At 37.0% G+C, this 25,018-nt stretch overlaps 1 protein-coding gene across 1 annotated transcript in view; it reads right to left on the reverse strand.

Annotated features, from left to right (window-relative positions):
* Positions 1 to 6,149: 6,149 nt before the first annotated feature.
* Positions 6,150 to 25,018, reverse strand: part of TPP2 (tripeptidyl peptidase 2) — a 91,227-nt gene continuing 72,358 nt past the window's right edge. Inside the window, 5 exon segments of the mRNA XM_017861597.1 lie at positions 6,150 to 7,062; positions 8,893 to 9,012; positions 10,816 to 11,023; positions 20,363 to 20,493; positions 21,553 to 21,649. Of these exon segments, the coding sequence (XP_017717086.1) occupies positions 6,973 to 7,062; positions 8,893 to 9,012; positions 10,816 to 11,023; positions 20,363 to 20,493; positions 21,553 to 21,649 (646 nt within the window). The 3' untranslated portion in view covers positions 6,150 to 6,972.

The raw sequence follows: 25,018 nt of genomic DNA on the forward strand, positions 1-25,018 counted from the left end.
CTTTTTGAAACTGGGCTTGACAGAGTCATTATATCTTAGTTTGAAGACTCTACTTTTGCAGATTTTTAACTGCAGCAAAAAGAGGATATTGAATGATAGAAAACAGTTAATAGCCTTAAAGTTGATTAAAAGTGAAAAATAAAACTGCTGGAATAAGAACAATGTTGTCTTAAGAACTTCTTAATTTACAAAGACTCTCCCTCCGTGTCCATTATCTTAATAATTTCTAGTTAATTTCTATATTGTCTGCTTTTTTCACAATAAGTATTTTAGGCTCTCCGGCCACATACTATTCTACATTATATATATATAATAATAATATATATTATATATATTTGCTTTTACAACCATTTATGAAAAGGTAAGAACCTTCTTAGCCTGCACAAACAGGCGAGTTAGATTTGGTTCACAGTTCATAGTTTACCAACTCCTGGAACTGCAGGCAATCCACAGTGAAATTATTGGAATTTGTAAGAGTTTAGGCAAGGTTGTCAAATGTCAATAGTGAAAGCTCAACCTTATTTGTAAATTCTAACTACAGATAGTTAGAAAATGAAATTTAAATAAAGATACCACTTACAATTGCAATACTGAAGACTGAGGAATCAATCTAACAAAAGATGGGCAAGAAGTTGATGCAAATGTATCTAGCATTATCGAGACAAATTAAGACTAACATAGGTAAGTGGGGAGACATCAAGTTTGTGCATTGGAAGACACTGTAAATATGCCAGTTTTCTCCAAATTGATCAACAGCTTATGTGAAATCATTGTAAAAATCCCAATATACTTTCCTGTGGAATTTGTCAAGCTAAGTCTAAAATCATGTGAAAATAAAAAGGCCAGAAGAATCAAGGTGCTCCTGAAGAGCCTGGTGGGAAGATCTGCTTCATAAGAAGTAGTACTTTAAAGAGGCAATAATTGAGACAGCAGTTAGTATGATTTGCTAATGTTAATACATATAGGTATTTCTTAAAGTGATCTTTAAATCTGCCTGTAAAACAAGAAGTATCTGTAAGTTTAAGGAACAAATGGGCATTCTAGCCATAATTCCAAAGATTTAATTGTCTCTATTTTCTCCTTTATCGATATTGCCTTCTGAGAATGAGTCTCTAAGGTAAATTTGGTGATGTTTTTAAATACTCTTCAAATTTTCTTGATGGTGATTAAGGTTTCTTCTTTTAAAATAAATAGTTGATTCATCAACAGCAGGATCTTCCTGATACAAACCTGTTTCCAAGATTTTAGGACTAATTTCTTTTAAAAGGAAATCATGCTTCCCCTACTCCCACATGTATGTGTGTGTGTGTGTGTGTGTATATATATATATATATATATATATGGTGCTAAAGAAGTCGCCTTTCTCTCAAGCAAAAGGGAAGGAAAATGAACATTCCTTTTGCAATGTCCTCCTTTAGGATATAGAACTTACAAGATCAGAATCCCCAAAGCAGAAGATAAGTTTTAGGAAAAGGCAGTGTGTCTTCTACATCTGGATACTATGTGAAAAGCACAGGGTGCCTGCCTGGTGACTCCCAATTATTCCACCCAGTTTTACTTGGAGCTGTTTCTCTGTCTTGTGTGAGCAAGATCAGGAAAGTCACTCAATCTGGAAAACGTTGATTTGTTAGTATGAAGCCTAGTACGCAAGTCAGTTGATTTCAGCTTAAAAATAGATGTATACATCAATTGAACAGAGACCAGAAACAGACTCACACATATATGGCTAAATGATATGTGACAAAGATGCCAAGGTAATTCAATGGGAAATTATAGTCTTTTAAATTAGTGATGTTTGAACAAATTGTACACACACACACACGACCTTGACCCTTCTCTCATACTATACACAAACATTAAATTGAAATGGATCACAGACCTAAATATAAGAACTAAAGCTATAACAACTGTAAAACTTCTATAAGGCAACATAGGGTAAAACCTTTGTTACCTTAAGTTAGACAAAGATATCTTAGATATGATACCAAAAGTACAACTTGTAAATGAAAAAAATGCTGAGTTGGTCCTTATGAAAATTAAAAAGTTTTGCTCTTCAAAAGACTATTACACACACTGGGCCAGGTGCGGTGGCATGTGCCTGTAGTACCAGCTCCTCAGAAGGCCGAGGCGGGAGGATCACTTGAATCCAGCAATCTAGCTTGGACAACACAGCAAGAAACACACTGGGAGAAAATATTTGCATCACACACATCTAAAAAACAGCTTGTGTCCAAACTCTCACAACTCAAGACAGACAATCCAACAACTGAAAAAATGTGCAAAATATCAGAATAGAAACTTTATCAAAGAATATATACAAATGTCTAGTAAGTTCACTATTTACTGGAGAAATGCAAATTAAAATGAGATACTGTATCACAACCAGTAGAATGGCCAAAGTTAAAAAGGTGATATCATCAAGTGCTGATGAGGATGTAGGAAGCTTGTAACTCTCACACATTGCTAGTAGGAATGTCAAATGGTACAGTCATTTTGAAAATGGTCTGCTAGTTTCTTACAATATAAAAAGAAATATACCATGTCTCAGCAATTTCATTCCCAGATTATCTACACAACATTACTTGAAAAGATATGCCCAAAGACTTGTAAACAAACTTTCACAGCGGCACAGCGGCATTATTCCTAATAGCCTCAAATATAAACAATCCAAACATCCATCAACTGGTGAAGGAACAAAATGTGGTACATCACACAACACAGTATACACACCAGCAACAGGGAATGAACAGATACACCCAAAGTGGCTGAAACTCAAGAACATTACACTAGGCGAAAGAAGACACAAAAAATTTAAAACTGTGATTCCACATATATGACATTTCCAGAAAAACTTTAGGATTAGCAGTTCACCGGCTGTCTGGGGCTAGGGGTGAGAATGGAGACTGGCTACAAACGAGCTTGAGGGAGTTCTTTCAGATGATTCGGAAGTGCTAAAAACCCGGACTGTGCTGATGGCTGCATTCTAGACATTAAACTGCACACTTGAAATGGTTAAAGTTTATCATATGTACATTACACTTCAATAAAGCTGTTAAAAAACCCATGGTTTGTCCCAAATGTTATGCAAATTTTCTTTCAAATCCTAGATCTTTCAAATACACAGTGTAGAGGAATCTACTAAGAAAATTACAGCAATGAAACTCGTTCCTTTAAATCTTTTAAACTTTTCACATTTCCAGGGCAAAGGAATGCGATCATATGCTTATTTTGTAAATCAAGTGCCCTTTCAGAATGGCTGAAATGATTAGTTATCTTTTTCTTTACACTATTACAGAAAATTTTAAATAAAGTAGACAAACTGTATATTTTAAATATGTGCAGTTTATTATATGGCAACTATAGCTCAATATTCTGCTAAATAAGTGTATTTCAATTCATGGAAAACCATGGTTAATCTAAACCATTACTTTCTCTGCTCCCATGTTAATTTGAATCAAATCAGACAAATCATTCCTTTTGTAAATTCAGCTTGTATCTATACAAGATAATCACAATACTATCACATCTAAAATTTTATATTAATATAATACATTAAAATGTGCAGTGTTCAAGTTTCCAATTGTCTCATAAGTGTCATGACATTTATTTTTAGTTTCAATCAGAACCCAACCAGGTCCAAATTTGATTAGTTATGTCTCTTAAATCTGATCCTCCCTTCATCTTGCTTTTTTTTTTGTAGAATTTCATAGTACTGCATTATGCAGACTGCATCATTAGTGTGTCATTTAACTTGTTCCTCAATCCTCTGTTGTTTCTGTAAATTTTACATCTTAATGAATCAGGCTTGAAACCATCTAGCCCAAGCCCAACTTAGATCTGCCAAATTCCAGGCAAGTAACACTTACTAGTGAAAATAAATTATTGTAGACCAGCTGAGTTTTGAGGTAGCTTAACTTTTAAAACCACATATAAACTGAAATTACAAAATATATTTTCAGTTGTTTTGTATTCTATTTGCATTTTAGGTGAGACCTGGCCGATTCCAGAGTGAATTTGTTTGACATGACTGAGTAAGCAGGCAACCCTAGCTGCACAGTGAAAACCTGACAGCTGGCACTGACACTGGACCTGTAGTTATACGTGTTTGTCCCTCGAGAGGACTCGGCTTGAATTCATTACATACTTGCCTGATGTTTAAAATCCTCTCACAAATCAGGGGTTCTAAATGAAACTAAAACAGTACATTTGCAAAACTGAGTGCAGAGGCATTTTGCAGCAAAGTGCTGGCAGGTACTGCACCATCACATCCTGACCTGGCTCTCAGGGTATCAGGAGGACAGGTAGAAATTCTGCTGATTGGGATGCCCAAGAACCCTTCATGTTAGAGCATCACTCACATCTTCCTCTTCTGGTTTTCGGGATTTTACTTAGTCAGCTACCCTTTCTCAGTTTACCACCCATGACTACCGATAAATTTTTCTCCCCTTGGTTTACTATGTTAACACAGACTCAGGCTCATGAAGTTCAGTTTCTCACTTTTTCATTCCTCAGAAAATTCTCTCCATTCAAGTTTTCCTCCCCTTCCCCTTTAGGGGAGACAGCAAGGATCCCTCTTACCTATCTCCCTATGAAGGCTTCTCCTAGATCCTAAAGGGAAAGACAAAGACACATGTATTCTGAATGCTGGGTTGTTGGGAGGACAGAGAAGGAAACACAGTGGAGGCAAAGACTCAGTTAATTCAAATGAAATAATTTTCTAGTTGGAACAGTCACATTGATTCAACACCATGATTTTCTTAAGGAGATTCATGAGGGTCAAGTGATTTGGCTTGTCAGTACTTGAGCCAGGATGAGACAGCAGAGACCCAGGCTGTGGCTTCCAGTCATCCAGTCCCTGTACATTTCATTAGAGCTGGGGGTGGAGAAAGGGTTTGAGATTTGTGGTGCCTAAGAAGAGGAGCAGGTGGGGCTCTTCTGGGGTAAAGAGAAGTTCTCCCAGGAAGCAGCCTAACATGAGGAAGGAAAGAAATCCCATGAGATGGCAAAACTCCTCCCAGTAACAATTGGGAACTGCCTCTTCTTATTGGAAAGGGGCCACAGAACTAGTATTGGGCACATACTATGTACTGTCTCTAATGGTTCTTTAAAACGTTATTTTTACCTAGTTTTTTTCAATTGTTTTCAGTAGGTGTGCGCAAACATTGGCTACTACGACCAGAAACAGGAAAACTGCTTGACTTTTTGAAGTACCATCCTACTGCTTGCATTATTTTTAATGTAATCACATAGAAACAGTAATGATTTTACTGAGGACATCTTCTGGAGCTTACTTGGGTCCACTTGTCACCACAGAAATGCAGCTAACATGGCAGCTTTGTATAACTGCCTCCAGTTACAGGAGTCATAAATGAATAGGCATGGCTCTGTTCCAATACAACTTTATTTACAAAAACAGGCAGCAGTCCAGTTTGGGTTTAAGGGCCAAACGTTACTGATTCCTGCTGTATGTAGTACTTACCTGAAACAGCAAAACCTGGGTTGTAAAGCAAGGTCTGTAATTTCATTTCCAACAGCTGATCAGCAGTGTAACCTTGGGAAGTCATCCTACCTTTACTGAGCTTCTCCATTCTCTTACTGGACTAGACCTACACAAATGGGGACCTGTATGTCTGTGCAGGTGACAGTCTATGACTGTGTGAGAGAGAACATGCATGTAGCTGTTCATGGATGGACTTTAGACCCTAGATAGCCCAGAAGTTGTAAACAATATGCTTATACATGTATTTATGTTTCTCATAAAGGCTCTAACACTTTCATGAGATACAGCAAAAACAGGAATGACTAGACAGGATTACTGGTAGGCCTTTTGCAGCAGTAAATTTTAAGAGAACAAGATAAAAAAATCATACATACACACAATTTGCCACTAGATAAGGGATCATAAACTTTTTAATACTACTTGTGTCTGTTTATTTGGTGGAGGAATGACAAGAGATGCACATGTAGTAGCCAAAGATAAAAATAATAAAAAAGTTAATCACACAAGAATTGGAAATATATTCAAATACTTGTAAGCCTATAAGAAACATTGTAAAATAGATTACTTTATGTTTAATTTTTTGTCTATGTATTTAATGTATTATTTCTGTTACAACCCCAAATTTTATTTATGAAAAATTAAGACCAACTTTAAGAAGCTTCAATATTCACTTTTATTATTTATAAAAAAAAATTAAGGTACCAGAGTGCATATGGTGTACTGTGATCTTGGTTTTGCAAATTTATTCACGTGTTTTACATTATTTCAATTTTAATAAACATATCATATGTGTATCTTTACAATACCTGATAAAGATTCAGCTGTCTGGCACTTACACATGTATTCACAGAGTTCATTCTGATGCTCTGAACTTCTAGAGGATGTGAAAATGACTTGCCTGTAATTACCCCAAGATGAAGCAATTGCCACTCATTTGTGCTGGTTCTATTTTCCCCTTAATTGAATGTAAACATTTGCCAAAAGAAAAAAAAAAAAATCTGGAAATGAAGTTCTGTTAATTTTAGTCCAATAAATAATTTTAGCTACGCTTAATGTAGCTTTTTTAAGGCCTTCATACAATTGAAAAAAATTAAAGTTGAGCATGTTAAAACCCTGTTCATTTATAAAATAAAAAATAGAACTTTACAGGTTTGCAGTTAAAAGTTACCCTCCAAAACCTATCATGCATGTCATAAGCTGCAACCCAACTCGAAGTCCTCTGTGCTGGCAGGCAGGGCACATCCCCGTGCCAGCAATGTGAGGCATTAAGAAAACATCATGATGTCAGAGGTCTAGATTTACATGTATTAAGCCACACGTCAGTGAATTCTCTGATAAATACACGTCATTTTAATAATCAGTATTGGATAGTGGATGAAAACATGCATTAGACTAAAAATGCCACAAATTTGTTTTTATATCCATTCACTATAAAACTTCCTTTTTTAAAATTTAAAGTCTTGTTTCCTATTTTAGAATACGCAATAATCGGGAGGATACATGATGGGGAGCCAGTTTTCAGTAAAAGATGCACAATGGGTCCATCCAAGTAACTTCATCAGCTACAACAAAATACAATAATGTATTATTATAAAGGAAGTGACAGATTTTTAAGCTCAGTATTAGAATAAATTCTGTATTAAATATTTAGTAACAGTAAGGTAGTAGCATACAGAATCTTCCTTCTACCAACTGTCACCCACCCATTGATCTTTCTTCCCACCAACCAACTTTTCTTACTGTCAACCAACTTTCCTACTAACCAACCTATTCTTATCATCATTATCCCTACCAACTGTCCTTTTCCCTCTTTCCTATTAACCTGTCTTCCCTTCTTCCTTCCAACTTACTTGGTCCTTTCCTTCCTACCAACCTAACTTCCTTTCATTCATTTTTTCTGAGTAACTATCATGTCAAACACTGGGAAAACAGCATGGAACAAATTCACCTCCCACTTTCAGGGAAAACAAATAAGCAAATTAATAAATGAATAAACAAGTAATAAGATATTTATCAGGTGTACAGTAGATATAATATTTGATACAATATAAACTAACTCGGGAGTTAGATGAATCTCTATGGAGATTGAATCTCTATGGAGGTGACCCTTAAGTGGAGTTTGAATGACAAGAAGAAATTGGTGTGAGAATCTGGGAAAGACATTCCATCCAGCCGGAGCAGTTGGTGCCAAGGTCCTTTGGTAGGAAAAGGTCCTTTGGTAGGAAAAGGTGTAGCTGTTTCTGCTAAGCAGAGATGCTGGTGTGGCAGAAGCAGAGTTTATATGGGCAAGTGTGATATGAAATAAGTCTGAAGAAGTAGGTAGGGGCCTTATGGACCACAGGGGAGAGTTTGGATTTTATTCCAAATGTGACGGAGATTCAACAGCAGGTGTCAAAAGACATCTTTTCCAGCTGCTGTGTGGAGAACAGGCAGCGCGGGGGCGCCGAGTGGAGGGCACACAAGTTAAGAAACACTCCCTGATGTGAACGTCGGCAGGGATCACTGGCTTTACAAACCAGCTCACGGATCAGATTCCACATGATGAGAACCACATTAGACATATCAACACCTGGCTCCAGAAAGAGCTCTCTTAATCTAGTCAAAGATCTGGAGGAGCTCATTTAAAATGTCTTGCAATTTGGACTGACTGGTGAAGGTAAACAAAAAGCTCTAAGAGTAAATATGAATATATCTTACTCTAATTATCAAACATTTTCAGAGGAACCTACTGGTCAGTTTTACATCCAAAGTGTACCTTACATATAAAGTATAATTAACCTGGACTTGCCCTTTAGCTGAATCTGGCACCACCAAACTCCCCTGCCTTAATGTATCCTTTAGGCATAAACCAATGATGCATGTACAAAGACGAGGTCAGACTAAACTAACTTCTGTAGAATTCAGCTAATTTTTTTACTTGACAACTAACTTGTGCAGAAAGCTCAACTACAGAATTTCTCTGCACATAATATGATACATGGTAAAATAATTTTAAAAATGCCTACCATCTCAAATGAAGAATAAAATCAAATATAAACTCCAGAAGTTCAACCATTTTAGAGTTGAGGCAAACGTGCATTTAAAAGGAATTGTTTCCTTCATAAAGAAAACTGGCTTCTACTTTTACAAAATTCAAAATGCATTTGCCCTTGCTGAAAACATTTGAGGCTAGTATCAATTTTTTGGATAGCAGTGAAGTGTTTTTAAAATTTAAATAGCTTCTTGACTGTCTCTCATGTATTTATTCTATAGCTCACATTATGCTAATTAGTGTAATAACTGGTCACAATAAAACCATGATTTCTATATCACAATCCTAATCCTCTCTAGTTATCCTGTCACTATGCAACATCAAAGTGATGCTTAACAGTGACATTTTAAATATCACTTACTTGAATACAATTTTTCCAGTTTTCTTTTGTTGGTTTTTCTTCCACAAGTTTAGTTGCAAATTTAAGGCCTCTCCCATACATTTTATTTACTAATGCATGTTTATATGCAAATGTCAAAACCTACAATGTAAAACATGATAAAGCTTGTTTATAAAATAATTTACATTTTAAGGCATTAGCTTTAACAATAAAATTAAGGCTTTAACAGAAGTGTAGCTTTTGAAATGAATATGGTATATCGAGTACATTTTAAAACTTTTAAAAGATAATCAGTGTCTTCAAAAGAGCTGAGTGTTCCACAGAATGAACCATTTGTTTTTTAGGAAGAAAACTAATAAGAGAAATTATTAGCTGTGGAAATCCACTTAAAAATACCTCTTCATGCATAAGAAACCAGAGCTAACATAAATAATTACAAAGATGCAAATCAGGATAGAAATACAAAATGCAGAATCAGTATAAACTGCCAAAATTGCAAATGAGGATAGAAGTCAAAAAACAAGTATTAGATTATATAAGCATGGTTTCTTTGGTACAAGTTTTTACCTGTAATTACTATATTTGTCAAATATACTTGTAATCATTTATATATATTTTTGGTCTCTACTTTGGAATGTGGAGAATGTACTCAAAGAAAATCCTATCACACTGATTTGTATTCTAAAGTATTTAACAATCGTTGCCATAAACACAGTAAACTGGTAATAGAATGCATGGTCCCTAATATAGTAGTAGTATTGCAAAAATAGAATGATCTAAAACAATTTTATTATGATGTTCATCAAGTGTTTGTCAATCTCTGTTAGATTCCTCAAAGACAAAAACCAGGTTCTTATTCATCTTTATGTTTCCAGTGGTAAGCAGTGTTTGGCACATAGCAGGCCTTCAATAACTGTTCCCTTGTTTGTTCGCAGTAACAGCAAATATTGTTGGGGACACTGCAGCTACTTAACACTCACTCATCACAGCCTAAGGCAGGTCATGCAGATAAGAAACTAAGGTATCACAATTTAGTAAGTTGCCTAAGGTCACATATAAAAGTAGAGACAGGAGCCAAACTCAAGGGGTCTAATTTCAGATTCAAATTCCTGACCTCTGCTGCAATACTGACTCTTTCAGTTTCCCAAACATAACTGAGTACCTTCTATAAATGCACAACCGTACTGTGCTGGAAAAATCTGAAGCATATAAGAATTTTCTTCCCACTTCCAGGGTTCTTTACTGCAAATTACCAGTTAATTCTGAGAACAAGCATCTGTCTACTAAAACAAAACGATGGTCTGTGATAAGCGAAGGAAATCCTACTGACTCCATTTACTTTATTTTCAAAGGAAAAGAAGATTAATGACTTGTATAATCTCTATTGCAAGAATTATAGTAGAGATCTAAAAGAAATTAACAATGTTTTGTAACCAAAATCCAAAAAAGTTCATCAACAATGCTTTTCCGAATTGGGTTTTAAAACTGATTAGCTACAAATCAAGATGATAATTATTTAGAAGTTCAAGAGTTTTGAGGAAAATAAGTAACATCTAAACTAACCAGTATGCCCCTCAACCTGCCCCAATCTCCTACCACCAACAAATTAGCATATAAATAGAGAAGGGTAGGCCTGAAGGCATTTTCTAGAAGACTTTCTTAATTTAGCTACATACATAACTGATTTAACTAAAAGCCTACTACATATATTCTTAAACTGTTTTTAAAATTATCATGGTTTAACAGCCAGTTTGCAGGCCCATAAAATAATGTTTTTTAAAAAACGGTGAGACAAACATGAAGTACTATGCTACACATGTCATATTCGGAGCCCAGCTTAACTTTTTCCATTTACCTCTTCCTCTTGTAACCAGCAATGTGGCACAAGAGAGGTCTGTGGAGTAACCCCAAGAACTTTGCCGAAACAAGCAGCAGAAAGGTTACCTTATTGTCAAAAAGATCAGTCCATTTAGTAGTTTCCCAAAATGTTTCTGCCAGAGAATCCAAAGGACTTTCTCCTTCTTCCTCCTTTCCTTCTGCATCAGTGGAAATGGCTCCATCTTGAGCCTGGGTGTGAAGAAGATGGTCTGCCAGGGCACAACCTTTCCTACAAAGGGCATCTACGAGGGTGGATTTTTGTTTGTCCATGTCACTGTACAGCAAATTAAAAAATATTTCAGATATCAGTAAACTGTCTTTAAAAGTAAATTCTTATCTGAACTTAAATTCATGTATTCTTTTGCCTAAGATTTATAATGCAGAAATACTGTATATCCAGGTACATAATTTGTATTGTACATCAAATAAGATGCCTTATTAATAAACATCAAATGAGCTACTATATTACACATATAGAATGCCAGAAGCAACAGAGTTGAAAGGTTAATCACTATTCTAAATTCTTTTACCTATATAACTCTTAATCAGGTCAATGTCTTCTGAGTTTTCAGATTTCTTATAGACAGCAATCATTACATATTTATCTATATATATACACAGAGGTCATGTCTTAAAACTTTCAGTACATGACTAGGACAACCAAATACAATGCTTTACTCTGAATGTGCCAGCAATTGTCTCAGCATTTTAACATGTTAATTCATTCACATTCAAACCATTCTGAGTAAGAGAGACTATTAATTACTGCCATGTTGCAAAGGAGGAAACTCAGGCCCAAAGAGACTATGCAATTTGTTCAAGGTCCTCCACTTAGGAAGTGGCAGATCCAGGATTCTAAGCTTAGCAGTAGAAATCTGTAATCTGTGCTCTTAATCACTATGGCACACTGCCTTGATCCAGGGCAGGCATCTTTGTTTTCTTCAATGCATTCCAAGTGCCTAGGATAGTGCCCGGCACAGAATGGAAACTCAATAAATCATTGCTGAATGAAATACAACCACCACCTACACTCCAGGGGAAAGTGTTAGTCTCTGGAATGTATGCTTATTTGAGGCATTCTGTCCAACTCATGTCAGATACACATGAAAAAAATGTGGACTAGAAGTACTGAGAAAATGATGATGAGGCACTTAGCTGTGGAACAAACTAACGGCTAAGAGTGACTCTGAAAGACTCAGAGTGAAATGTGTAGCATGTGAAACCTGCCGGGACTATACCATCAATAAGGATCCGCAGTAGGAAAGACAGCCATCAGCCCAAAAACTTGACGGCTCCAGGGCTCACCCACATTAATCCTGTGCACCAAAGAGTCCTGTTAATCTAAGAGGCCGCATGGCAGGGAACATGAACGCTAAGTACCATGGAAAATGCTGTTGCTGAAGCATTGCCCGAGACTGGGGTATTCTCAGAGGTTCAAAGCCCATTTGATCTGGTACCTTGAAAGTGAGCAGGGAGGCAACGTGGATAGTAGAGCTGTTGAGAAATTCCTTCAGACTGGCAGAGTTCATCAAAGAGGACAATTCCCAACCCCAAAACATTTGCAATGTAAATGAAACTATGCCTAAAAGATCCCTCAGGGCTCAGCACAGCATTTCAAAGCTTTAAGAACCAACTTGCACTCCCTTTTTGTGGAGATGTTTCTGGGTACTGCTTGTTTACATTGGAATTAAGAAGAAAAGGATTTACAAGTAGACTTTTGGGGCTTCCAAGCTGTGGGGCATCTGCATGGCTTGTCACTGCCTGACCCACCCTCCTTCCCCTCCTCTACTCTTAGATGCCAGGTGCCATCCTTAAATGTCTTCTCAGCAGTCCTTTGTTTATGCCTTCCAATAACCCAAGGTGTCAGGCACAACTACTATTCTGATTTTGTGAAGCAGAAAAGGGGCTTGGAACAGCAATGGGTTGACAAGGCAGGTTTCCACACCCAGGCCAATGCTTGTAGGAGATCGATCAGGGTGGTGGGTAAAAGTTAGAGGGAAAGATGGAAACCTTCTTGGAAGGCTGGGAGGTTTTGCAAAAGCTTTGAAAGAGGATTTGGTTGAAGGCAGCCAAATTCTCTTGTCCGGAGCCTCAGAGCAAAGGGCAGATAACAGTGGAATGTAAAGAAACTTATCAGATAAATTTGTTTACTCCTGTCTCCAAAAACCAACCTTTGATCATTCACTCTACTTGGGGGTCGACAATGTTTATTACCCACAGATTGTGTTTGCTCCAAGCTTTTGTCATTAAATCTAAACTAAATAAATGTGAACATCGCTGGCTTAGGGGGACTGCTAACTCTCTTTGGTCCCTAGTGCTGGCAGTCCCCTAGCCCGCTCTTTCACTGGATACCTGTGCCTGAGTACTCCTTTCCTTTCATCTGTCACTCAGAGTCTGCAGGACAGACTTGGCAGGTGGTGCCCCGTGTGAGGAACGCTGCAATGGATCACAACGGAACCCTCAAAAATGAAGGTGAAGAGACTGCGCAGTCAGTAAGTCATTGGTGCCCGCTTGGGATTTCCAAATTCGAGGGAATTTTTCAGGCTAGGGTTTCATCATGGGGCAACAGTTATCAGCTCAACAGCAACAGTATATAAAAGTATTGAAACCGCTGCTTAAAGCTAGTGGAGCCTCGCTTTCACAGCTGCTTAAAGCTAGAGGAGCCTCGTTTTCACAGGCTCAATTAAGGGACCTAATGCAAACTGTTGTTTCCCATAACCCATGGTTCCTGGAAGAAGGTAGGCTAGACATAGAACTCTGGGAACAAGTCGGGAGAAATCCTAAACAACATCATGCACAAGGGCAACAGGTCCCAGTAACATCTCTAAGGTTACGGGCCTTAGTTAGGGCTGCTTTGGTCCCCCTCTACACAGAAGAACCTACAAAGGGAAGGGAGGAGGAGCCATCATCTATCTACCTTACCACCTCCTCCTTCTCCCTCAGCCCCGCTGGGCAAAATAACAAAGACGGAATGGAGGTTTTGCCTGAGCTCCTTCCTCCAATAAATTGGAGAAAAGACAAAGAATATGCTACAGCTATGGGACCCTGTCTTAGGCAAGTGGCATTAGAAGGGGAGCTCTTGGCCTGCCTGGTAATGCAAAATCGGCAAGGCAATTAGGTGTATGAACCATTAGTTTTAACACTTATATATATATATATAGGAAAAGCATTAAAAAAAAAAAAATGGAGCCATTAGTCCATTTACAAGAGGGTTGAGGTCACTCTGCAGATCTCTAATAATGTTATTAGAGATCCACTGTTATTCCTCCCCTACCCCTGATGAGGCTCTCTCAAAATCTTATTTGGCTAGAACAGTGACCTTTAAAGGGAGAGAAATAACAAAGAGCCCATAAATTAGCTGAGGAACAATTAAAAGCCAGCCATATACAACCGTCAAACAGCACTTGGAATTCGCCCATTTTTGTCATTCCCAGAAAGTCTGGCAAATGGAGACTTCTGCATGACTTATGGGCTATCAATGCTAATTTGCAAGCTATGAGGCCCCTTCAACAGGGCCTCCCTTCCCCAGCGGCGATTCCTATAGATTGGCCTATAGTCTTATTGACTTTATTGACTTAAAAGACTGCTTTTATACTATTCCCCTTGCAGAACAGGACAGAGAAAAATTTGTGTTTACAATACTAGCAATCAATAGAGGCCAGCTTGCCAATTTCATTGGAAAGTACTTTCTCAAGGAATATTTTATCAGTATCATGTAAATCAGGCTTTGCTCCCCAGTAGAAAAGACTTGCCTAATTGCAAGATTATTAATTTTATGGATGATATTTTACTAGCAGCTTCAACAGAGCCAGTACTTTTAAGTTTATATGCCTCTGTCATAAAGAATACACAGTTAAGAGGTTTAATCATAGCACCTGAAAAAGTACAATTGTCTTCTCCTTGGAAATATCTTGGATACATTCTAACTTATCGGTCAGTAAGACCTTAAAAAGTTAAATTAAATACTAGCAACTTACACACCTTAAATGATTATCAGAAATTGCTAGGCGATAATAACTGGCTTGGCCGCACCTTGGGCATAACTACTGATACATTACAAAACCTGCTTTCTATCCTAAAGGGCAATACAGCCCTAGACTCTCCCAGGTATTTAACTCCTGCAGCAAAAAGGGAAATTGAGGAAATACAGCATGCTATTTTTCAGAGGCAACTGGATCACACAGACCCACAATATTCAATATTCAGTTCAATTGTTTGTTTTTCCTACTAAGCATTACCCAACAGGATTAATAGGACAGATGTCCCCAGGGCTATGCTTCCTAAAATGGGTTTTTTGCTCACATACTAGAAATAAAACTCTATCTCCCTATATCCAGCTAGTTAGTAAAGTCATCTATTCAGGCTGCAGATGATGCCATCAGTTGCTAGGTTATGACCTTGATGTCATCAGAATTTCTTTAAGTAAAAAGCAATTCAAGGCAGTCTTGCCCTTATCTCTAGACCTGCAATTAGTACTCTCTGATTATACAGGCCATATAGAGCATGCCCTTCCTGCTGATAAACTACTTCAGTTCTTATCTTGTATTCCTGTAGTTATGCCTACAAAAGTGGTTCACCCTCACCATACCTAATGCTTTAATGCTTTTTACTGACGGCTCTGGTAAAAAATGGGAAAGTGGCTATTTGGTGGAGACTACACAATTCCCTCATTCGTTCTGGATTTAATAACACTCAGAGAGCTGAGGTTGAAGCCTTAATATTGGCCCTGGAGACCTTTTCTGCTCAGCCTATCAATATTGTTAGTGACTCTGTTTCCTCTGTTTATTTATTGCAAAACCTTGAAACAGCCCTCATTAAGTCCACTCTCGAGCCCATCCTGTGTGCTGTTTTTCTTTGATCTCAGCAATTGGTGGATCAACGTACACATCCTAGTTTCATTACATACATTCAGGCCCACAGCTCACTGCCCGGCCCCCTAGCTTATGGCAATGATCAAGCAGACCTGCAGATTATGATGTCACTGCTTGACCAAGCCACCCATTTGCATCAACGTTTCCACCAAAATTGGAGAAAATTAACCAATTTCAACTTACCCAAAGATGAAACACATTATCCTGCAATGCCCAAACTGCCAGCTCACAGGCACGTCCCCTCCTTCAACAGGTGTTAACCCTAAAGAACTAGATCCTAATCAGCTATGGCAAACAGATGTTACACAGGTCCCTAAATTTGGAAAACTAAGATATGTACATGTATCTGTTGATACCAATTCTCACCTAATTAGCACACATGCTCTTCCTGGAAAGTCTGCCTAATATGTTATTAAACATTTTAACTTCTGCATTTATGGAGTGGCCCACAAACATTAAAACTGATAATGGTCCAGCTTATGCCAGCTCAACATTTCAGCAATTTTGTCACACGTGGCACATCCACCATTCCACAGGCATCCCTTAAAACCCCCAAGGACAAGCCATAGTAGAACGTGTCCAATCTGCCCTTAAAAATACGCTCAGAAAACAACAACAACAACAACAAAGGAATATGAGTAAGGACCCTGCAACACCACTGGCACAAGCCTTATTTACCCTTACTTTTTAAAACTAAATGATATATTTCAATCAGCTATAGAAAAGCACTTTGCTAAAACCTCTCAAGACATTAAACCCTGCAGTTTTATGGAAAGATATAAACAGTAATGTATGGTATGGTTCAAATGAATTGTTAACATTGGGAAGAAGATATGCTTGTGTTCACACCCCCTCAGGTCCTCTCTGGATTCCAGCACGAGGCATCAAACCATACCATAGCGTGGTTAGGACCCAATCTGGTACCAGAAATGAATAAAATGACCCTGCAGGACCCATAGTCCTGGATGATGTGGCTTCTTCAGATGACACAAGCCCCAGACATTACCTGGGGGATGCTGAAGAAGAAAACTCAGGAAGCTAAGCGAATCCTGCTCTAGACATAGATATCATTCACTCCAGATAATCTGTTCCTTGCTATACTTTCTGTTGTACACTGCAACTCTCATAGGGTATTAAACCTTCATATTCTCTCACTCTGCCTGCAACCTGTACCTGCTACCTTTACGGGGCTCATCTCTTAGATTTGCCTTTCTTCTGCCCTGTTACCTGGGCAGACACCACCTTCCCAGGCTCTAATAATGTAACTGCTTGGCTGGAAGGGGTTAACACACCCCCAGTAGGTTTCCTTAGTAACGGCACACATTGGACTGAGGTGCCAAGAAACACTAGATGTCACTCCTTGACTGGAAAAGCATGTTACTGATTATACTCATGTTTGTCTTATATTATTTACTAATTCTAGGAATGCAAAGCTGGAATACAAGCAGTAACCACTATGCCAGACAAACTGGTTACTGCACACATCTGTACTCTTCAATCAACAAAACCTGATGCAAAAAACAGAAAAGGGGGAGATGTAGGACACCGGTCAGGGTGGTGGGTAAAAGTCAGAGAGAAAGATGCAAACTTTCTTGGAAGGTTGGGAGGTCTCACAAAAGCTTCAAAAGAGGATTTGACTGAAGGCAGCCAAATTCTCTTATCTGGAGCCAGAGAGCAAAGGGCAGATAACAAGGGAATGTAAAGGAACTTATCTAGATAACTCTGTTTACTCCCGTCTCCAAAAACCAACCTTTGAGCATTTGCGTGCAGGACTGCTCTCTACTTGGGGGGTTGACAATGTTTATTACCCACAAATTGTGTTTGCTCCACACCTTTGTCATTAAATCTCTACTAAATAAATGTGAGCATCGCTGGCTTAGGGGGACTGCTAACTCTCTTCGGCTCCTAGTGCTGGCAGTCCCCTAGCCCGCTCTTTCACTGGATACCTGTGTCTGAGTACTCCTTTCATCCGTCGCTCGGCCAGAGTCTGCAGGGCAGACTCGGCAAATGCTGCCTGATGGATCCTGGCTGCCCAGAGAAGGGCTGGAATGATGCAGAAATCAGAAGGCAACCTGGGGGTGACATAGGTAATCTGCATTTGTCAGACCTGGGTTAAATTAGCTGTAAGATCCCTTTCTATTTTAGCATCCTCTGATCACGTACTCTAAATGCTACATATCTGGAGTATTCCTTTCCTCTCCTTAGGTTGTATACTGACTGGCTGAGATTGAATACCTTTTTAATACATGAGGCTTTTTCCACTCAGGAGAAAGTCAGATTTTCTTTCTACAGGTTTTACAATTTGAAATATTTATTTAAAATACTTGTATTTCATTATCTCTTAATAATTTCCTATCTGGCAATTTCATCTTCTATATTAGATGATAAGTCTCCTAAGAGTAGAGACTATTTTGTTCATTTTTTAAGTCCCATTCAGTGATGCCTTACATGAAGTATTTGCTCAATAAATACCTTGAAATCAAATTAACAAAAGTTAATATCATTTTAAGATTAGAAAATGGCATTTTATAATATTCGATGTTAGTGATTTAAGAGAAAGCAATTTTGCATGGAAATGAGAAATTAATGCTTAAGTTGGCTGCTACTTGCCCACAGATGAGATCTGTAAGAAATGTTAAGTATTTCCTGATAGCATCTTGTAAAATATTTCAACTCCGAATATTGTCTTTTGTCCAAACACAACCTGGCCAGAGTCTATTTCAGTCAGGCCAAAGCAAAGGCCTGGAGAGAAATTCTTTAATTACAAGGATAGACAAGTTGACCCAGTGTTGCTAAAAACTTAAAGCAGCTCCACTCTCAGCATTTTTACAAAGTTTTATGGCTTCTTTCTAGTTTTATCAAAGCTTATTTCTAATAGCCATGATAGTCAATGTCTAGTAATCTCCAAAGAGTAGAAATTAAAAAAAAAAAGAGATTAAAAACAGTAATTAAAAAAGACCAATAACAAAATAACACTAATCTTGTATTAGTTTATGGCTCACGGTAATCTAAGATTGAGTTTCCTCTGTGGATGGTAAAATTGAGAAAACCATATGTGTTCTTTCATGTAATACCTGAGTTTGAGAAAATCATGTTATTTTCAGAAAGTATAAAAAATAACAAAAGCTAGAAAGTATATGGGATAGTTAATGTCAGGGGCTGCAGAGAGCTCAAGGAAGACTCAAAATGGGCCTTCTTTTTTAGCAACTGGTTATCACTGGTGATCTGCAGAAGACAGTTTTAAAGTGACCAAGGCCAGCCTCCTCTTGTAATAAGATGAACAATGATCACCCTGAGACAGAAAGGAACACAACGAGGATGGGTGGGAGGCAGATGATGCTCCTTTTTCTGTGAGATAATAATGAGTTATGTTAACCTTCTCAAGAAGGCAGTAAGAATATACAGAGAAAAGAAAGGGCATGGGCTGTGGAGGCAGATCCTGATTTGACTATGTGCTTTCCGACTTCCTAGCAGTGGCACCTGGGCCAAGTCATCTAACCCTTCTGAACTTCAGTTTTCTCTTCCTTAGAAGGGGGATACAAAGGCCTCTGCCTTTCATGTTGTTTGGAAGACTAAATTTAAATAAAACAATGTATTTAAAATGCCCTCAATAGTCCCTTGTACACAATCGGCACTTAATAAATGGCGGCTGTATTTTCTATTATTATTAACAACAACAAAATGGCAATGTTTTGAGACTATTCTTTTGAAAAATATGAAAAGGTAATAATAGTGATCAAAGAACTAATTTTAAATACATTCTATCCCACTTGCAAATTATTGCTTGTAAGATTCATAAGATCCTATAGTGTCAATATAAATGATATAATGGAAAGAATTCTAGCAGTTTAGAATCTAACTATTTTATGTAGAAAAAAATACTGACTAAAACTGATAAAATTTTTAAGGAAAATTTAGTATTTTCAGGCAGCCTGAATAGTTTTGGTTTATTAGTTATAATAACCACAAAAGAATCAGGATATTTCTACCTAGTTAACGATCCTGTTATGTTGAAAATGAACCAAAGTGATAAACAAGTAACTGACATTGGGAGAGCTACCATGAGGTGATGGTTTAAGAGTTCATGGAAGGGTGAAAGTGACCAAATGGTAGCTTGGTTCAGAGTCACTGGACCATTATTCCAACATGGAAATCATACTCTTGCATGGAAGGAACCATACCAACCAGTCATAAACCCAGGGAAGCTTCTCTATTTACACACAGCATTAGGTTTTATAAAGGCAAAACTATAAATTCTCTCCTTCTATTCTCCCTAAGTAATACTATAAAGCCAGTTTCATAAAAGTTGCCAGATAGTTTTACCTAATTTTATTTTTTATCATTTATTTCACTACAAACCAAATATTGGTTTTTTCATGTTATTGGACAATAAACATTTTAAATATTAATTTTACAGTGTTAATTTTTGTCTTCCTGATATGGTCCAATTCACATAAACCCTCAAGTGGTTGGACTGCTTGATCACAGATACTCATATCTCTCCACCTTGACAGTACTTAATAGCAGAGAAGGCAAACTACTTTTCTTGGGCTTACTCTTAAAAAGATTGGACAAAATTATTTTAAAATTTCTAAAGAGAGAGTATCCAAATAGTGATAATTCCCTTTATAAGGATATAACAAACATCAGAAAAGCAATATCCTCTATATTATTAGTCCCTACTTTTAAAACAAGTTAACTAAGAAATGAGATGCAAGAAAGATTATTTACTGGTTAGGTACTTTTTTATAGTAGCTGCATCAGGCCTGGGATCAGTCTTCATTGCAATATAAACTGCTAGGGCTGTTTGATCTATATGAGAAATAACAGCATTTGCCGCATCAACAATTTCATTAAGTCTTTTCATTCGTTCCTGGAGATGAAAAAAAAAAGTAATAAAAAATAGGTACATCAATGAGCATACGAAAGAAATTTCACTTCTGCTGTCTCAACCATGAGAGCTACAACTGCAATGTCAGTAAACTACGTAATTGAACCCAGGGGCTCCATGCTCTCTCCTAAAGTGATTTTTCTAATTGCTGATATCTCTATAAAACTTGAGCTCAGATGTATAATAAAAATACCTTATTTACATTCCCTGCTGGAGTACAATGGTAAAAGTAAGCAAAATATAAACTTCATAAAAATGTAAAATTTTTTTTTTTTTTTTTTAAACAAAGGTAACTCCTTTTCTATATTTCTTAAGATTCTAGAAATGTGATTGGCTATTGTTATTACTCTAGTTGCACACTACCTGAAAACAGGGAGGAAAAAAAAAAGCCCCAGCTGATGAAACCAGTTCTTTCTGATCCATCATGAAAAACACAAAGATGAGAGTAAACATTAAAATCAACAGTCTAACTGTGATTAACATGATGTTCCCAACAATTTGCCTCTTTCTTGTTAAAGTCTTTTAAGAAATCTCCTTTAAACACCCTCTGGTTCACTCTGAACCCTTGATGATTTTTATCTGATTAGGACAGCACTTTCCCACTGCTTTGATGACTAATGAGAACTGGTCCACCTCATCACAGACTAGAACTACAGCCAACTCTCACAAATGGGAATCATTAACAAAGTTAATGCAAAGTAGGAATCCTTTCAGTGAAGGTGTTCAGATTTCCATCTGGCCAGGATTACTACCTTCTGCCCCTCACCCTTTAGGTTAAGGTCATGAAAACAGTCCTTAGGGTATCTTCTCTACTACTAATCTCACTGACCAAGCATGAGCAAGAATCCTAAACTAAATTCACAGTAGTGGCTAGGTCTTATAATAACCTTCATGAAAACAGCTTAATACAACATTCAATTTGAGAAAACATGTTTTGGTTAGCAAGAACAGAAGAGAAAGATAATAATGCACTTTTCCTCAAAACACAAACCTTATCTAATTACAAACAAAATAAGATGTATTAGAATGAACATGTCTAACCTTTTCAGCATCCAATTGATGAAGTCGAGCAACGTACAGAGGAAGATAATTAGGATATGTTTCTTTCAATTCGTTATAAATGTCACTAGAATCCAGCCTATGTATGTAAGAAGGAGATAAATATTTACTTTTTCTTTTAAAAAGAGTATTTCTGTCTTCTCTATTATTTAACATTGCTTGGAAGTTTAAGCCAATAAAATACGACATTAATCTGAAATACAAGTATAGTCATTGACAAGGATTATCATTATTGGCAGGTAGTATAAATGGTTAACTAGAAAACAAAATAAATCAAACTGGGCTGGGTGCAGTGGCTCACAAGGTCAAGAGATCAACACCATCCTGGCCAACATGGTGAAACCCGGTCTCTACTAAAAATACAAAAATTATCTGGGCGTGGTGGCACACGCCTGTAGTCCCAGCTACTCAGGAGGTTGAGGCAGGAGAATCACTTGAACCCGGGAGGCGGAGGTTGCAGTGAGCTGAGATTGAGTCACTGCACTCCGGCCTGGTGACAGAGTGAGATTCCATCTCAAAGAAAACAAAACAAAAAATAAAATAAAACTGAAAATTATTTCAATTAAGAGTTCAATAAGATATCCAAATAAAAATATGCATTAATATCTTTCTTACATACCAGCTATTATATTTATTTAAAAGGAAGAAAAGCACGTTCACAAATAGCTAGAAGGATGAAAAGATTTAAAAATGTCTAAGATCTATTAAACTTTTCTGAAAATTCTAAAAAAAATAAAAATTTAAACTTTTCTGAAAATTCTAAAGTCTTGAATGNAAGAAAAGCACGTTCACAAATAGCTAGAAGGATGAAAAGATTTAAAATGTCTAAGATCTATTAAACTTTTCTGAAAATTCTAAAAAAAATAAAAATTTAAACTTTTCTGAAAATTCTAAAGTCTTGAATGAATAAAGTTATTCTACGTTCCCTGATGCAGAGGCTGAATAAAATTCTCAATTCTACCTGATTATATGTATCAGGATAAAAACAAATTAACATACAAATGGTAAGTAACTAGCACCAGAAGTGGGTAACTTATATTAAAGTCACTTACTATATTAACAAAACTCCACAGTAGCATAAAAATAAGGTTGACTGGGATCTTGATACTATAACTTTCCATGAAAATAAATTTAACTTGTAGACAACAAAATTTACACTAATTCTTAGTACAAAAAAAATTAAGTCCTGTTTTTCTCTTTTCCCTAACAATTATACAAGGGCAAAATCAACACTTTCATTTTAGATGTTAAAACTACTGCACCTTAATTATAATTTTTTTTTCCCAAAAAACGTTGTAAGGTTTTTTAAGTTTTGTAAGGGAATGGTAATAATTTTTTGCTGTTTTCTTCTAAAACACCTATTAGGTAAACCTTTTCAATTTTTTCTCCACACAATTTTCCCATTTTAAGTGTGAATTTCAATGTTTTCTAGCATAGTAACAGATATATGCAACTATCACAACAGTCAACTTTAAAATATTTTTCATCAATACAAAAAGAAACTGCCATACCCTTTAGCTATCAGATCTCTCCAGCCTCCCCAGCACTAAGCAACCACTAATCTACTTTCTGTCTCTATAGATTTTCTCATTCTGGACATTTAATATGAATAGAATCATATAATACATGGTCTTTTGCGACTGGCTACTACCACTTAACATACTATTTTCAAGGTTCATTCATGCTGGAGCCTGTACTAATCCTATTCATGGCTGAAGAGGAGTCCCCTGTATGGATACATCACATTTTGTTTGTCCATTCATCAGCTGATGGATATTCCACCTTTTGGCCATTATGAATAATGCTGCTATAAACTGTCATGAACATGTTTTTGTGTGAATATAGGTTTTTATTTTCCTTGGGTATATACCTGGGAGTGGAAATGCTGGGCCATATGGAAACTAAGCTTAATCATTTGAAGAGCAGTCAGATTGTTTTCCAAAACGTCTGCATCATTTTTGTATTCTTTACCATCAATGTCTGAGGATTCTGCCTTGTCCACATACTTGCCAAAACTCATCATCTGACTTTGTGATTCTAGCCATCCTAGTAAGTGTGAAGTTGTATTTCCTTGTGATTTTTATGTGCGTTTCCCTGAAGACTACTGATTTTGAGCATCTTTTCATGCACTTACTGGTCATTTGTATATCTTTATAGAAATATCTATTCAGATTCTTCACCCATTTAAAAAATTGGGCCATTTGCCTTTGTATTACAAAATTGTAGGAATTATTTATGTATTCTGGGGGCTGGGTGTGGAGGTGGCTCATGTCTGTAACCCCAACACTATGGGAAGCTGAAGCAGGAAGATTACTTGAGGCCAGGAGTTCGACTAGCCTGGGCCACACAGTGAGATTCCACCCCTTAAAAAAATTAGCTGGGCGTGGTGGCATGCACTTGTAGTCCTAGCTATTTGGGAGGCTGATGTGGGAAGATCCCTTGAGCCCAGGGGTTCAAGGCTGCAGTGAGCTATGATCGTGCCACTGCAGTCCAGCCTGGGTGGCAGAGAGAGAGAGAGACACTGCCTCAAAATAATAATAATAATTATAAAAAAGGTCAGCATTCTTTACATATTCTGCATACAAGCTCCTTAAAAACACATAACTTGCAAATAGGCCTTTTTTTGCACTTTCTTGATGCTATGCTTTGAAGCACAAAAGCTTTTAATCTTGATTAAGTCCAAATTATCTATTTTTTCCTTATGTTACTTATGCTTTTGGTATCTTTAAAAATTGTTTGCCAAATGTAAAATCATGAAAGTTTACCACTATGTCCTCACTGAGGAGTTTTATAGTTTCAGCTCTCTGATACATTTTGAGTTAATTTGTATATATGATGTGAGGCAAGGGTCCAACTTCATTCTTTTCACATAAGGCTATCCAATCCCAGCATCCTTTGCTGAAAATACTATCCTTTCCTCATTAAATGGTCTTTGCATCAGCACCCTTGCCAAAAATAAAAATCAGCTGACCATAGACACATGGTTTTATTTCTGGACTCTTAATTCTATTCCATTAATCTATATATGTCTTACCCTCGTGCCAGTATAACACTGTCTTGTTTACTGTTGCTTTGTATTTAAGTTTTGGAATCAGGAAGTGTGAGGCCAACTTTGTTCTTCATTTTCAAGATTGTCTGGCTATTCTGAGTCTCAGGAAATCACATATGACTTTTAGAATCAGCTTGTTAATTTCTATAAGAAGTCTTCAAGGATTCTGATGGGGATTCAACTGAATCGTTCGATCAATATGAAGAATAGTGTAATGATATTAAGTCTACTAGTCCACAGACATGGAATACCTTTTCCATTTACTCAGGTCTTTTAAATTTCTTTCAACAATGTTTTATAGTTTTGATGTATAATTCTTACATCTCTTTTGCTAAACATATTCCTACACATTTTATGTTTTTCAATGTTATTGTAAATGGGATTCTCTTAATTTCCTGT

This window comes from Rhinopithecus bieti, unplaced genomic scaffold (genome assembly GCF_001698545.2).
Source record: "Rhinopithecus bieti isolate Rb0 unplaced genomic scaffold, ASM169854v2 scaffold_2254, whole genome shotgun sequence".
NCBI lineage: Eukaryota > Metazoa > Chordata > Mammalia > Primates > Cercopithecidae > Rhinopithecus > Rhinopithecus bieti.